The sequence below is a fragment of the Sturnira hondurensis genome, unplaced genomic scaffold, assembly GCF_014824575.4.
Source record: "Sturnira hondurensis isolate 20B ecotype Veracruz unplaced genomic scaffold, ASM1482457v3 Scaffold0021490, whole genome shotgun sequence".
NCBI classification, from domain to species: domain Eukaryota; kingdom Metazoa; phylum Chordata; class Mammalia; order Chiroptera; family Phyllostomidae; genus Sturnira; species Sturnira hondurensis.
Window position 1 is genome coordinate 176,680 of NW_028094121.1, and position 15,638 is coordinate 192,317.

Sequence of the window (15,638 nt, forward strand, 5' to 3'; positions counted from 1 at the left end):
TGCATAAATAAGTTGGACAACAAATCAATGTTTCTCTCTCTCCCTCCCTCTAAAATCAATCTTAAAAGCAAATAAAGTATTTTTTTAAAAATCTGGCAGGAAAGAGACTAACTGCTCATTTGTTCATTCATTCCTGCCTTCCTTCACTCCCCAACTCGCGTATCTCAGCTACAGAACTGGCCCTCACCCCGGCCCCTTCCCGCGCAGTCCCGCCTCTGACGTGTCAAGCCACGCCCTGGATCCGAGCCCCCGCACCCCTCCTCCAACACACACACACTACTAGCGCCAGCCAGTGGCTGGGGTCCTATAAACCGTAGAGGTAGCCTTGTGGAGCGTGGAGACTGCGGATCCTGGGAGCCAGAAGAGTCTCACTCGCAGTCGGACTTCGGGGACCTGAGCCGCCCGCCCGCGCACCGGTTGAAGCCAGAGCCTCCGGCGCAGAGAGCACGGTCATGGATCCCAGCAGCAAGGTAAATAGCAGAGCTGGGGAACTCCGGCGGCCCGGCCGCGCTGTTCACCAGCGCGGGCGGCACGCGTCTCTGTGAGCGCCGGCCAAGAGCGCAGGAGTTGGGGGACACAGGGGTGGTATAGGGGTGGCACGGGCTCGCGATTTGGCGGGTGCGAACGCGCCGCAAGCGGAGTTGGCGCCAGCTCCGAGCGTGTGGCTTCCGGGGCCCAGGCAACCGGGGCCGGTCTCCCACGGTCTCCAGCGCGCGGACTCCTCCGGGGTTCATCCATTGGCTGAGGCGGCCGAGCCCCCGGCCCGGCCAGGCCGGCCCCAGCTGCGTGCGGAGGAGGCGGGACCCTCAGGCAGCCACGCATCGCCGCTCCCCTTTCCGGGGCGCCGAGCCACGCGCGGCCGCGTGCTCGCGTTTAGTGCGGAGAGTACTTTATCAAAGCCGGGAATCCAATCCCAGGGTGCCTGCCTGGTCCTTTCCAGGCGTAGACGAAAAGAAGACGGCCTGTGTGGCCCTACTTTTCCGGTGGCGCAGGCCTCAAAGGTTTTGCCAAGTTCGGGGGAGATGTGCTCGGAGGTGGCACGTTTCCCCCCGGGCCGGGGTTTGTGACAGAGCACCACAGGGGCCGCCGCGAGCCCTATGAGAGTGGGGATCGGGAAGGGACCACGGGCTGGAGTGGAACCGGAGGAGGGAGACTGGGGACCAGAGACTTCGTACTCTGAATAGATGACGACTCTTCTCTGGGGGTAAACAACTGCCCAAGTAGAATCTATTTTTTTTTTTTTCAATCTGTACAGGGTTTGTCCTGCAGTGAATCTTGTTTCCCAGACTATGTATCGAGCCCCTCCTGTGTGCAAAACATTGTTTCCTTCCATCTTCCCCCTTGTATAGAGTTTTTTCAAGTCACTTGGTTTTTTTTTCTTTGAAACGCGCCCTCTTATCCTCTTAAACGTTCCCTTCTCCTTGGCTGAGAAGGCATGGGGATGCCCATTTTTTTACCTGGAACGCTGGGACAGGACCGAGCTCTGCACTGTCCTTCCTGTGGGCTGTGGAGTTGTGCAGGGGTGGCGTGTGGGGGCCTAACCAGGGTCTTGGCTGAGCAGAGGGGTGCCTGACACTGACGCCGAGCTATACCCTCAGATGGAAAAGGCTCCTTTATACTCGCTGGATCCTGACTACTTGCTTGCCTCGTGCCGCCCGGGGGGAACACATTTCCTAGCAGTCGGGTTAGCCATTATGCTGGCATATAACAAAATAAAAAAACAGAATGAGAAGTGCTGGCAGGTGAGAGCTTGAGACTCCCATATCCAAATACTTCCTGCCTTATCTCAGTGCTCTGGCAGGCCATGTACCCTCTCTGGGCCTCAGTTTCTCCCTGTGTAAGACGGAGATACATGTTTTACTTCCTCAAGGGTAAGGACTACCTGTTCAGGATGTGATGCAGGACCTGGGTATTTATTTGTTGAGTGGGTAAGTGAACGTTCTGCATGGAGATAGAATATTCTTAGTTTCCTAGGCTCTTGGCTGAAATGCTTTTCAGTATCAGTGCTAGTTTGTGGGCCTGGAGCTCAGATAAGGGAAGAAACGTTCCTAAAATCTCACAGCTGGTAAGTCTTGTGAGTGGCCGAGATAGATTTGAACCCAGGCCAGTCGGGAAGGACTCCCACTGTCTCTTTTCATCATAGCCTTTCTTTCTTTCTTTTTTTTAAAAGATTTTACTTATTTGTTTTTAGAGAAGGGGGAAGGGAGGGAGAAAGAGAGGGAGAAACATCCACGGTTGCCCCTCACATGCTCCCAACCAGGGGATCTGGCCAGCAACTCAGGCATGTGCCCCAACCAGTGACCCCCTGGTTCACAGGACAACACCCACCCCTCGGAGCCACACCAGTCAAGGCCTTTCTTGAAGCTAGGGCTGCTGGAGGAGTTTGCCCAAATTCAAGGTCTGTCCTCGTACCAGCCGGTTCTAAATGCTGTTGCTGGTAGGGGATTTTCATGCGATAACCTCCCAGCTTTTGACCGTATGCCCCATCAGTCAGTAATTTTGGAGTGCCCCCTTTCAAGTGGCGTATCTCATGTACCTGCACTGTTGTTATACTAGTAGATTTTGTGCCTACACAAAAGAAATTTTGAAAAACAAACCGTAGTTATAGTAAAAAATTTATTTTTGTTTTTTGTTAATCCTTCTATAGATAAACCCCTCCCTATTGGAGACCGCTGTGCTGATCAGAAAGCACAGCCTTTGTGCAGTATCTTTCTTAAGACCTGGAGAGATTGTATTACTTGCCTAAGGTCTTAAGACCAGGTGTGTCAGGCTCCCAAGTTCCTCCTGCTGTGTTCCTCTTCATCCGAGGAACTGAGAATTGATTGACTCACGTGCCTTCCGTGTGTGTTCCGTGGGCTCCTCTGTAGCTCACTGTGGTGAGTTTCACTGAGCAGGAAGCAGGAGAGGGACAGGGGTTTGCTCCCTCCCAGGCAGTGGGTAAGAGTGACCCCTGCTCCAGGACCTCTCATCTGGCCCTTTGTGAAATGCTTCCAGCTGCTGGAGCCCCAGGGCCTCTGCTGCTTCTGCCCTCCCGACAAAGAAGAAATCAGAAATCCCTCAGGGTCCCTTGGCCCCTCAGTGGTGCAAAGAATGTAGGCTTCTGAAGTCCCGCAGTTGTGGTTTTGCAGTCCCGTTTAGCTCAGTTACCTTACCTGCCAATGATGTCATTTGCATCATTTGAGCGTCTGTAAGAATTCAGAAAAAGACATGTGTCCCCGTAGACATTCCAAAAATCTTTGCCTCTTCGGGCTCCCATGATGCATTGCTGTTATCTGGGCCTCAGGTGACCCAGTGCCTGGGTTCTGTCCAGAAGCCTGGCATTCTGGTAATGGGAGCTTTGGGGAGCCCCAGTGTGCGTGGGCTGAGAGTAATGCTTGATCAAGGAAATCATTACAGCTCCAGTTCTTCTTCATCAGGGGCTTGCCAGGTTGTTGCTTTACAGAGGTAGCTCATGGGTGAGACAGGGATGGGTCAACTAATGTGGCTGCCCTGCCTCCCCTGTGAGGGAGCTACGAGTCACAGTTCAATGAAAAATGACTTTCCCAAGGTCACACACTGAGCTGTCTACCCCAGCACATGCTGCCAGTCTTTCTAGGATGACACGGGGATAGAGCAGAGTCGGAGCGGGAAGGAACTTCCAGTCCATGGCCCAGCCCTCGGTGAGGAAACCGAGGCCAGATGAGCAAAGGCACTTGTTCAAGATAAGGCGGGCACAAAATAGTTGCGATGTTCTCCAGTGGAGAAAAAGGTGTTTTCTCCAGACCCCTGTCCTCTGTGCCCCCTTCCCCCAAAGCAGCAGGAATCCCCAGACTTCTAGGGTGTTTCCAAGCTCTTTCTGGTGCAGTAGGCATCTCAGAGTTGGATTAGGCATGACCTGACAACTGAAACCCTTCTGTGAATAGAAACAAAACATGTCCTCACAAATGTATGACCTTGAGAAAGTGGCTTCTCTCAGAGCCTTGGTTTCTTCCCTATAAAATGGAGGTTTGCTACCCTGTGGTGATGTGGTGAGATGGGCCAGGGGCCCTAAATAGCTCCAGGGTGGTGGCTATTTTAAGTGCAGAGACCCTTTGTACGGCCAGTTGGGTGTGCAAGCAGTGTAAACATCTCCACGATGATCCTCGTGGGGCTGAGCCGTTCAGGGAGTCGACCCTATGTGCCCCAGAGCTGGGTCAGCCCCAAATCCCCCGTAATCAGCTTGTAACTTCAGGGAGCTCAGCTCTGCCCAGTGCCTCCTGGTCACAGGGTGCCGGGGCCTAGAGCTCTGCTCTGGCTCGGAGGGTACAGACATCCAGTCCCCCCTCCCCCAAGCTGGCAGAGCTGGGGACGACTGGAACAAAGGGGAAAGTGTATGAGGCATTGGCTTGGGACCCGCAACCTCCTCCTTTCCCCCTTGTCACTCCTGGGCAAAGAGGTGATAAAGTCACTCCATTTGCTAACCGGCATCCCCAGGATAGTAGAAGGCTCCTTGGTTGGGAGCCTTACCGGCTCTGAGAGGCTGTGTCAGGCCTGCAGGCCCAGGCCTGGCCACCAGAACAAACCTCCATTGTTACCTCCCTCCGTGGGAGGGGTGGAGTGGAGCCTGAGGCTCTGCCATCCCGCTGCCGGGCCAGGGAAGCTGCAGCTAATGCAAGAATGCTAGGGGGGTTTACAGTAACTGAGCAGGGCGCCCAGGTCTTGAACTTGGGCAGAATGGGGACAGTATCCGTCTTTTTCAGGACCACCACCTTTCTGGCTTTTGCCTACCAAGGGTCTCAGCACCCTGGAAGAGAGGGGAAGGAGATCTTTTGCCAGATCCCAGCTCAAGGAGCCTTTGGCTACTGAGGTCTCTGCTGGACAGGACATCCCCCCACACCATCTAGCCCAGGCTCTGTCCCCTACCTTGGCATTTGGGAGTGAGGAGAAAGGGCACCATCAAAACAACTCTTCCATTCGGCCTCAGGCCAGGCACGCCTTCTATTGGAACTTATTTCGTCAGCTGTGGTAGGAATAATAGTACAAAACTCTCAGATCAGGTTGTGGGTTTTTGTTTAGGGTTTTTGTTCTTGTTTTTTTTAATTATAGAAGTAATGGAGCCAACTTGGTGGAGAAGTATGCAAAATAAAAGAGTAAATGTCTTCTCCCAGGTGTAGAAGGTGTTTGGTGTTCGGTGTTCGGTGTTTACCCTACCAGACCTCGCTTTGGACACATGCATGTATGTGCCTATGAATGTGATTTCTGTGGAATCGGATCACACTTTCTACTGAGTTCTTCGCAGACCTGCGTGGTCCATCGTGTTCGCCCACGTCCCCTCGGAGGTGAATACGTGCAGAGTTTCTCTCTGCGAGTTACAAGCACCTACCATACAAGTTCATTATCCCCCTGCCCGCCACTCAAAATGTACATTTTATACATGGTTTTGTGCCTTGCTTTTTTCTCAGAACAGTCTACCCTGAGGCTCTTTTCCGATCAAGTACATACAGATGTGTTGCATTCTTTCCAACAGCTGCCTAGTGTTCCATTACAGGCATGATTACAAAATAGCACCCCCATCACTTCATACCACCCTCCACCTGATGCATTTTAGGTATTTATCTCCTCTCCCCGCCCTCAGCTAAAATATCAGGTTCCACAGGAATGCAGGAATTTGGTTTCTGTTGCTGAATCCTCATGGACTAGAATTACTTCATTCAAGCATTATCTTTCTTTAGTAATATAATTTATTTTTCTTAGAAAACCTCTCTTATGGAGAACAGGAGGTGTTAGAGGAAGGGGCTTTTTCCAAGGGGACGCTGGGACTTACCAGGGTACTTGTTTGCCGAGGGTGTCGGGCACCGATTCAACTCTGGAAAAATGAACTTATAAAACCACGGGAATGTACGCAAAGGTCCCAGTCTCCCCACCGAGAGGGCACCTCCTCAGGGGCGTCCTCTCCTCCAGCTGTTCGGGTCCTGACCCAGGGCCCACACACACGGTGCCGGGAACAGCCCCCTGCGCCGCACATCCCGTCTTAGAAGGAACAGCTTTGTATTCACTTGGAATGATTTGCTTTTGCCTGGAAGGCTCTGAAACTCCTGCGCTGTTTGTGTGCTGGGTTTGCACAGAGTTTCAGGGGACCTGGCGCTTAAAGCAGAGACTGGTAAACTTTTCCTGTAAAGAGCCAAATAGTAGCCCTGGCTGGTGTAGCTCAGTGGATTGAGCACGGGCCTGCGAACCAGAGGATCGTGGTTCGATTCCCAGTCAGGGCACATGCCTGGGTTGCAGGCTAGTTCCCAGCAGGGGACCCAGGAGAGGCAACCCTACATTGGAATTTCTCTCCCTCTCTCCTTCCCTTCCCCTCTAAAGATAAATAAATAAGATTTTTTTAAAAGAGCCAAATAGTAAATATCATCAGCTTTGTGGGCCCTGCTGTCCCCATTGGCCACAAGCACTCAGCTCCGTCACTGGAGCACGAAAGCAGCCATAAACACTACGTGAACCAAGGAGTGTGGCCGTGATCCAACCAGACTATACTTATACTAGTGCTCACTGAAATTTGAAGGTTATATAATTTTTTAAAGGATTTTATTTATTTTCAGAGTGAGGGGGGAGGAAGGAGAAAGCAAGGAAGAAAGACATTGAGTCGGCTACCTTTCCCATGCCCTGAACCGGGGACCTGGCCCGCAACCCAGGCATGTGCCCTGACAGGGAATCGAACCAGCGACCTTTCAGTTCACAGGCCCACAGGCTAGCGCTCAATCTGCTGAGGGACACCAGCCAGAGCTGAATTTAATATAAACTTTTAAAAAGATTTCATTTATTTATTGTTAGAGAGAGGGGAAGAGAGGGAAAAAGAGAAATATCAATGTGTGGTTTCCTCTCATGCACTCCCCACCCAGCCTGCAACCCAGGCATGTCCCCTGACTGGGAATCAAACTGGCAACCCTTTGGTTGGCAGGCCAGCACTCAATCCACTGAGCTATACCGGCTAGGGCTGAATTTAATATTTTTACTTATTACAAAATATTAGTCTTTGCTTTTCAGCTAGTTTAAAAAAATGTAAAACCCATTCTTAGCTGGCAGGCTGGATTTGGTCCATGGACCATAGTTTGCCCACCGTGGCTTAGAGCAAAACCTACCCAAGTAGCCAGAAGCTTGGGCCGGGGCTGTCCTGGCACAGACTGGGCAAGGTCCTGAGTTGCTGGAAGGGAACTTGATGTACACAGAAAGCACCAGGTAGAAACCTTGTTTCTTTCAGGGACCAGTACCCGGAAGCCAAGGAGGGAGGACATGAGCCCAAAGGGCACAGAGTTTGGCATTCGAAACCCCAAACTTGAAATTTCACAGAAGCCAAGGCACTTGCTGGCTGGTACCCACTTTTCTTCTCTGAGCCTCCCATTTTTTCATCTGTGAAAGTGGGAGCAGTCTCTTCTGGGAGTGTGTTCCTAATAGTAAGACTTAAATCGGGGTACGTAAGAAGCACCTGGCATGGTGCCACGCCCCTTGCAGGTGCTGCAGGTGCTGCTGTGCTGCTAAATTCGGCAGCTCCCTCCACTCGGCTTTAAAGATTGATGAGGCCCCTCCTCCCAAACACACAGACGTGCGCGTGCGCACGCACACACAAAGATTGGTGAGTCCTTTCTGCCTCCAGGGCCACCGTGGAGTGCAGGGAGGCTCAGCCAGGCAAAAGTCCTGACCTCACTGGAAGGCGGGAAGGAAACGGCTTCAAGGGGAGCAAATGCCTGAGGTCCTCTGAGGGTCAGGCGCCAGGAAGATAACCCAGTCCTCTTTCTTTTTGAAAGATAAGGTCAGAGAGCGTAACAGAGAGGGTGAAACAGGCCAGTATAGGAATCCAAAGGGCTTCAGTCCCAGCACTGTCTTTTGTTTGCTGAGGGTCCTTAGGGCCCCTACCTCTGACCTCCCAGCTCCCGTCCATCACAGCAGGGTGTTAAAGCAATTCTGCAGTTTCTTGGGCTGCTTTTTCAGTGCCCAGAATTCTGTTCTCCATGAAATCTTATTAAAAAAGTGTACACAAAATAAATAAAAAGGGAGCTATCATGGATCTGATAAGCCCCTGCCCTATCCCCTCCCCTCTCTCATTAGAACCGGGGGCCGAGCAGTTACAAAGGCCCTGTCCCATGCTCCAGTGCGCTGGGGAAGCCTTGTGGGGAGCAGGGATGGGAGCCACTTCGGGACTGAACTCCCACAGGGAATGTCCTGCCTCCGAAGGGCAGTAGCCACATGCCCTCCCTCTGGCAATTTTGACCAAGGGCCTGCTAGAGGCCGAGCCCAGGGCTGAAGGGCCGTGCTGAGGAAGGGCACGTGGCGAGTCGCAGGGCTCCGGAGCTGGCAGTGCTTTATGGCCCGGGCTGTCATCATCCCGGTGTGTGGGAGGAGAGGTCCCGGAAGCTGGCACCTCATCGCTGGCTTCCTGGGAGAGGGAGAGCTCTCAATGAGGCTCTGCACCCCCGGCATTAGGTGGTGATGAGGGGTGGGGGGCATGAGGTCGTTTTCTGTGTCGGACCCTGAGCCTGGGCATTTGTGGAACTGAGGGGCCTGTGGCCCTCTGGGAGAGTCAGGGTTTCGACTGTTTGGGGCTCTTTCCTCTCCAGCCCTGTGGGCAGGGGTGGGGGTTCCTACTTCCCTGCTTTCGCCTCTCAGAGCTGAGGCTCCAGTACTCATCGGAGGACTGATAAATGGCCAAGTTAAAGACTGTTAGGATGAACGCCGTTCTGGCAGAAGAAGTACACGCGGAGCCAGTTTTGCCCAAAAGCAAAAGTCGGAAGTGGTGGGTCTTCTTTTCCAAAGGCTGTGTGTTGTGCCATCAGCCTGGCACCAAAATAAATACATGTTCAATGAATGGCCTCCACCACTGTGTTTTAGTTCCGGGCACAGATGGTGCCATGGGGGCCCAGCCAGGGGCAGCTTCCATCCTTCCCCTACTCGAGTGAGCCCTGCATGCTCCTTGATGGGCACCGATGAAGACCTTGACAGCAACCTGAAGGGAAGGGACTTTTATCTCCATTTCCCATGTGAGGAAACTGAGGCCCAGAGCCAGGGCCACCACATGTCCCAACTTCAAGGTGAAGGGAAGCAGCTCACTGACCTTCAACTTAGAACTCCTAACTCCAAGTCCAGCAGCAACCGGGTTTGGTGGGTGCCATGGGGGTGCGCAGTGGGAGTGTGGGTGTGCGACTGGTCTCAATGCCGCATGCCTACCAAGGAGTGGAGGCCATGGTCGCCCGCCCCCCCCCCCCGCCCCCCGCCCACTGCATGAATGGTTCTGTCTACCTGGAATGCAGTCTTGCCACCGATTCCCTACTAGGCAGACTCCCTGCTTGTCCTTCACGGTCTGACTCCAGTGTCACCTCCTGAAAACCTCGCTCTCCAGGACTCCCACGGCGCCTTTTCCCCATTGACTGGCTGAAGTTGAGACCACACGAGCCTCTGCCCTGGACCAGAAGCCTCTTCCTTGTCATTGTGACCAGGGTCCTCACCAGGGGGGCCAAGCATGGGTCCCTGAGCGTTTTAGGACCTGAGGCAGCAGCCTGCATGGGTGGTTGTGTCTGTAACTCGGTATGTGGGTAGGCAGGTTCTCTAAAGCAGAGTTTGACCGTGACCTGCCAAATGGCAAAGTCCAGCAGAGGGGGTTGTTCTTGGTCCTAGCAGCCCTCACTGCCAGAGGCTGCACTGCTCCTCGGGGTCCCAAGGGTGATGTCAGAGGCCCAGAGGGACCCCCAGAACATCATAGCCGAGTGGAAGCAGGACCCGTAATAATAAAGGCACTACTTCCTTCTCAGAGTCCCTGCTCCTGCCGCAGGGGCACGATTTTCCCGGAGCGCAAGTCATCTGTGTTTTTGGGCACTTACATTTTCCTTTAAAGTGCTTTGAGCTGAGTAGTATGAAACCACAGGGCTTGTAAACAATTTTGTTTTGAATAGGTAATATATTCGCATGATTCGAAATGCAAACACATGCAAAAGGGTGTGAAAGGAAGCCCCCCTTCTGCCCTGCCTCTGCCGCCCTGCCCCCTTGAACTACCTGTTTTGTGTGGTCTTTCAGATACGTAGGTATCTGTGCGGTGGCACCTCGGTGCATGTCGTTAATTCGTTCCGAAGAGTGGCCAGCAAGTGGCAATTGTAGAAGCATTTTCTCTCCGGGGGCAGCATTGTGACTCATACAAGTTCTAGCAAATGCGACAAGTGGTGAGCAAGCACCGAGCGCTGAAACACTTTTTCTCATCAAAGTGCAACGGGCGTGTGTGACGAGTTCCGAAGCCGAGATCAGAGGTGCCGTGGTGTTCCCACCCCAACGCCATCCCCTGGCCTTTTGTACTTATTTTTCACACAAAAGGCAGCATACAACACACTGTTCCGAAGCTCCCTTTTTTCACTTAATGCACTTTGGTGTGTGCGTGTCCCAAGTCAATACGTAAAGAACTTTCTTCTTATATTGCATTGTATAGTTATGCCATATTTTATTAAATCATAAGCTTGCATTGCTAGTTTTACATCTGTTCTGTTGTGTACTGGAAAAACATCTCTTCCCTACCGTTTTTATCGCCCACTGGACAGCCCCAGGCAGACGCCTGTGGACGCCTGTGACTCACTGGGGAGAGTGCTGTCTCATGGCCGGTAGCCCCACCCCCCGTCGGTGCCTCTCCACATCCTCTTACTTATCTCCGAGGGGAGCCTAGAAATCGGGCTTGGCCGGGGGTCTGTCAAGTGCTCACCACCCACCCAGAACTGACAGCCCTGGGTCCGAAGGCTCCCTAGGGAGCTGAGAGAAGGGGGACCCTGGGGCACTGGGGCCTACTATGCAGGTGGGCGGTGGGGAGGGGGTTGAGCTGGGCTGGGAAGGACAGGATGTGAAGGGAGTGCAGCCCACTGTGAGGAAAGCAGCATCTAGGATGACCAGGTGTGGCCAGGAAAGGGGCGGGTGCTCACCTGGCAAAGAACAGCCTCTGAGCTTGTGCACTTCGGCTGGCCGAAGCCTCCTTCCTCTTTCTCAGCCTGTGTTGTGAAAACCTTGGCTTTCTCAATCGTTGGTCTGACAGCTTCTAGAGAATGAAACGACTGTACTAGGAACATGTCTGGTAAACAACTAAGCCCAGGGCTGTCTGTGAGGATCTGGAAGTCAGGGCTGCTTCCAGGGTCCCGGTGGGGAGCCGAGGCCCATAGCAGGTGTGGCTGAGCAGTCTCCCCTCCACAGGTGTGGCTCACAGCCTGGCGCGGTGCCCACAGTTGTCCTTTGGTGTCTCCGTTCTCTTACGACCAGTCAAGGGTTTGCCTAACATCACATTTCTTGGCTTCTTTAAGAATGAAGCGAGGTACCTCGTCACCCAGGGCCCCACCTGCCTGCTGCTGTCGGACCCTCAACTTCCAGGGGACAGAAATCCACCATCCTTTTCCCTTCCTAGCCCTTTGCCCATTGAAAACACCTTGGCCCCACACTCTTACTTGCCATGTATCACTTTTCCAAAGCACATTCCTGGCTGGTATGTCATCTGTGTCCAAATAACCCTGCGAGGCTCAAGGTCTAGGGATGGCTGCCACAAGGGATACTAGCTGGGGAGTCTGGGGACCCCAAGCTCCAGCCTGGCCCTCTGCAGGCCCCTGAGTGAGCTGGAACTCTTTTTCTGCCTCATCTGTGCCTCACGGGGCTCAGTTTCCAGCCCTGTGAGTAGAGCTGAGCGAAGGGGAGGGCAGGACCCCATGTCCAAGGTTGATCAGCATGAAACAGTTACCATTTTGCAGACCAGCAAGCAGAGTGCCTGGGCCTAGTGGGGAAGACTCACTTGGGCTGCTGGCAGGTGGGCAGGAATCAGAAGCCAGAAACTTTGGGTCCAAATCCAGGGCATTCCCCCATCTATACCGCTCCTCCCATGTAATTTGCATCCCTCCCCACCCCACCCTGCGTAGGGGCACTGGTTCCTGGGCCCCCCAATCAGAGTGTGGGGCCACGTGGACCCCAGGCCTGGCCACACCAAGGGAGTGAGAATGCCAAGGCCTGTTCGTCTCTAGCCAAGACCTAGCTGCAGAGAGAGAGAAAGAAAAGACCCCAGGAATGAGTCTGGCTAGCCAAGTGCTAGCAGGGCTGGTTGGGACACCTGAAGTCAGAAAGTGGTCAGGTTTCCTGGGAGAAAGGCGGGTATAGTGCCGGGAGTCAGGCAAGGTAACCTGAACGGGGAACCCGCCAGCCCAGGCCCTGCTCTGTAGTAACCTCAGCCCAGGTCTGCCTGTGACAGTGTGTTTTTTTCTCTCTGCAGAAGGTAACGGGCCGCCTCATGCTGGCCGTGGGAGGGGCAGTGCTTGGCTCCCTGCAGTTTGGCTACAACACTGGAGTTATCAATGCCCCTCAGAAGGTGAGTGCTACGCTTTCCTTGACCCTATCAACACTCTCCCCCTCCTCCTAGGTGTCAGTCATTTACTTATATCAGCTCATCATCTACTTCAGTAGCAATTTTCTGGCCCTGAACAGGTCAGAGGTTCTTGTGAGTGGCCTTAAAGTTTCGGGGCTGCAACCCTGGCTGGGCAGCTCAGTTGGTTGGACCATCGTTTTATACACCAGAAGGTTGTAGGTTCGATCCCTGGTCAGGATGCCTGCCTATGGGAGGTAGCCAATTGATGTTTCTCACATTGATGTTTCTGTCTTTTTCTACCTCTTTCTCTCTCTCTCTCTTTCTACGTATCTTTGGGTGAGAGGTGTTTTTTTTAAAAATCTTTGAGCGACAGAATTGTACAAGTTCAGGGCCCATAGAAACATGGGGTCCTAATAGGTCCCCTTGAGCAACCTCCCACATAACACAGACTTCTGTAATAGTCAAAATAGTCGCTGGTATAATTAATGACACTGCATTTATGTGGCACCCCAGGGCTATGGAGGGCTCTCGTGGTGTTTCTCTCCCTTGCTGCTCACCTGCAGCCCCTGAGGCAGGCAGGCAGCGTCCACCGTGCCCATCCTGCAGGCAGAGGGAGTAGAGAGGAGATCTGCTTGGCGTCACCCAGCCAGTCAGGGATGGAGCTGGTATCCAGCACCACTCTGCCTTGGAGCCCTCCCGGCCAGGGGTTCCCTGAGCCTGCACTCACCCCCGTCCACTCACAGCACGTTCCCTACAAGGCCTCTTGTTCTAGGTTGAAACTGTCTCCTCTCCCCGGAGGCCCTGTGCCAATCACAACAGAAATGGCCTCTTGCCCTAGGGAACCGCTGGGGTAAAGGTCTGTACTTGCTTGCTTCTCCCCATGTCGCATCCCAGATCTGTCCTCACTTGTTCACTTGAATGTCAAGGCTAGGAGGGGCCCTGCTGATCCCCTCCAGCCCAGCCCAGTGGCTTTAGGGAAGAGAGGGGAGGAAAGGAGGCAGGGAAGGAAACGGTCTGAGTCCCTCCTCTATTCACACCAAGCCTTTTGCATGTGTTTCTGAGGTTGGGTGGTGATTTCCATTTTATGGACCTGGAAACCGAGACCCTGAGCAGACCAGGGGGATGAAGTGACCAGTGGGCTCAAGGTCACATAGCTAGTGAACAGGGGAGTCAGAAGCCAAGCTCCTGTTGACACAACGTCTTCCTGACCAACCTCATACTGGTTTAAAATGCTGTGCCTTCTTGGGGATGACGAAATGCGTGCACAGCCCTCCTGTGGAGACCACACTCCTCATCCAGAGTAGAAGCTCCCGAGGCTCCGAGGCCTGCTGGGGGAGCTGGGCAGTGCTGGGAGTTAGAGCTGGGCCTGCTCCAAACAGGCGGAGGGTGACTGTCTCAGCTTCGCCCAGTGCTCAGGGGCAGGTCACCAGGAAGGCCTGGTCTGCTGAGTCATGCTCAGCTGTAAGGGACGTGGCGGGACTTTTCCAAGCTCGTCTGAAATGGCGACTGTGGTCCCATGCTTGGAACAGCCCCAAGCCCTGCTTTGCTAAACTCTCTTGCCAAGGTGTGTGCCTCAGAGCTGGCTGTGCTTGGGAGTCCGGCAGACAGAAAGTCTGTACCATTGCAGAGGGAGGCTGAGGGCACTTTAGGGTCCCCTGGGCCCCTCCCAGATTCTGATCTAGGTGGTCTGGGCTTCTCTTTGGGCATCAAATTTTTTAAAAATGTTATTGATTTTTAGAGAGGGGGGAAGGGAGGGAGAAATAAAGGGAGATAAACATCATTGTGTGAGGAATACATCAATTGGTTATCTCTTGCACACCCCCTACTGGAGACCTGGCCGAAAACCCAGGCATGTGTTCTGACTGGGAATTGAACCTGTGACCTCTCAGTGTGCAGGCTGGCACTCAGTCAGTCCACTGAGCCACACCAGCCAGGGCGGACATCAAATTTTTAAAGGTCTCTGACTGATTCTAACATGCAGCCCAATTTGAGAACTGCTGGATTAAGTGATGTCCTGACTGTGATCACATAGTGAGGTACTGACAGAACTATGACTCTTAAGATCAGGATACAAAGGTGTTTCCAGAAACAGAACAGGTTGGAATGAGCAGGGGGCCGGGGTTGGGGGGCAGATGAAGCTCCCAGAGGAGAGAGGAGGGTCTAGTGTGCAACTTAGGTGAATGGGAGGAGAGAGAAAGTTGGGACGGCCAGAGCCGGCCAGCAAGGGCCTTGCAGGTCAGTTCCATCTATAAAGTATCCAGTCACTGGGATGGCACAGGCCAGTCAGAATGGTCATGCGGACACCACCGTCTAAAGGTGAGCTAGGGAGTGTGGGCTCCAGAATGAGGACAGTGGGGACCCACTGAAGAGAACAGATAATGATCAGATTCTTGGGGAGCGGGATGGGTCCCAGAGCGGTGGGGGTCCCAGAGTGGTGGGACTGGAGACAGGGAAACTGGTGACAAAGCTGCTCCTGCCAAAGGGGTAGAAAAGCAAACCCTGAGCAGGAAGGATGAGCAGGATTCGGTCACCAGACCGGTGTGAGGACAAGAGAGTAGGTTTAAGAATTGCGTCTGGGTCCTGGCCTGGAGTGGGAGCGGGTATGGGAGGCGCTGAGAGGGCCTGCGGCAGGGCAGGAGCTGAGGGCGGTGTGATACCGCTGGACACGTGCAGGAAGCACTTGGACTGTTTCTTAGGTGCGTGGTCAACAGCAGAAAAGTTGCGAGCTGGCCACTGGTATCCCAATAGCAGGACAGGAAGGTGTTCCAGAGAGACTGGAATAAAGAGAGAGAGAAGTAAGGGTCAAGCCTCATTGATAGAGGAGGAGGGTCCTTGGCGGGAGGAGAGCTGGCACCTCCCAGCCAGGAGATGAGGACCTCACGGAACAGAGGAAGAATAGGAGCACCAGACAGCAAGGGTGTTGGGTTTGTCCGCACGGTGCCTGTCCCTCGTAAGAGGCACTTGGAAAGCAGTGGGTGGAGGAATGCTGTCTGGGGCCCCGGAGGGCGACCTGGACGAATCAGCTCCATGTTTCTGAACGTGAAAGACCCGATGGAGACCCCGTTGTGGCGAAGGCTGGCTGGGGGGAGCCGTGCGGGTAGAAACCTCCCCACAGCAGGTTGAAGAGGAGAAGCAGGAAAGAGTCCAGACGGCTTAGCCCCGGAGAGTTGGTTGGGGTGGGGGGCAGGGCTAAAAGAGGGCTGGCTGCTGGAGGGGCTGCTGGGCTAAGATTTTTTTTAATGTGAAGACTTCATTTTTAAACATGTAAGGAACCAGCAGAGGAGGAGAGGGTAAGGACGGGTGGGGAGGGCTCTTCCAG

The 15,638-nt window shown here is 53.7% G+C and overlaps 1 protein-coding gene across 1 annotated transcript in view; it reads left to right on the forward strand.

Moving 5' to 3' along the window:
* The first annotated feature begins 245 nt into the window (after positions 1 to 245).
* The window catches only part of SLC2A1 (solute carrier family 2 member 1), a 28,594-nt gene continuing 13,201 nt past the window's right edge, over positions 246 to 15,638 (forward strand). The window contains exons 1-2 of the mRNA XM_037032678.1: positions 246 to 470; positions 12,227 to 12,322. Of these exons, the coding sequence (XP_036888573.1) occupies positions 453 to 470; positions 12,227 to 12,322 (114 nt within the window). The 5' untranslated portion in view covers positions 246 to 452. The remainder of the gene's footprint in view (positions 471 to 12,226; positions 12,323 to 15,638) is intronic.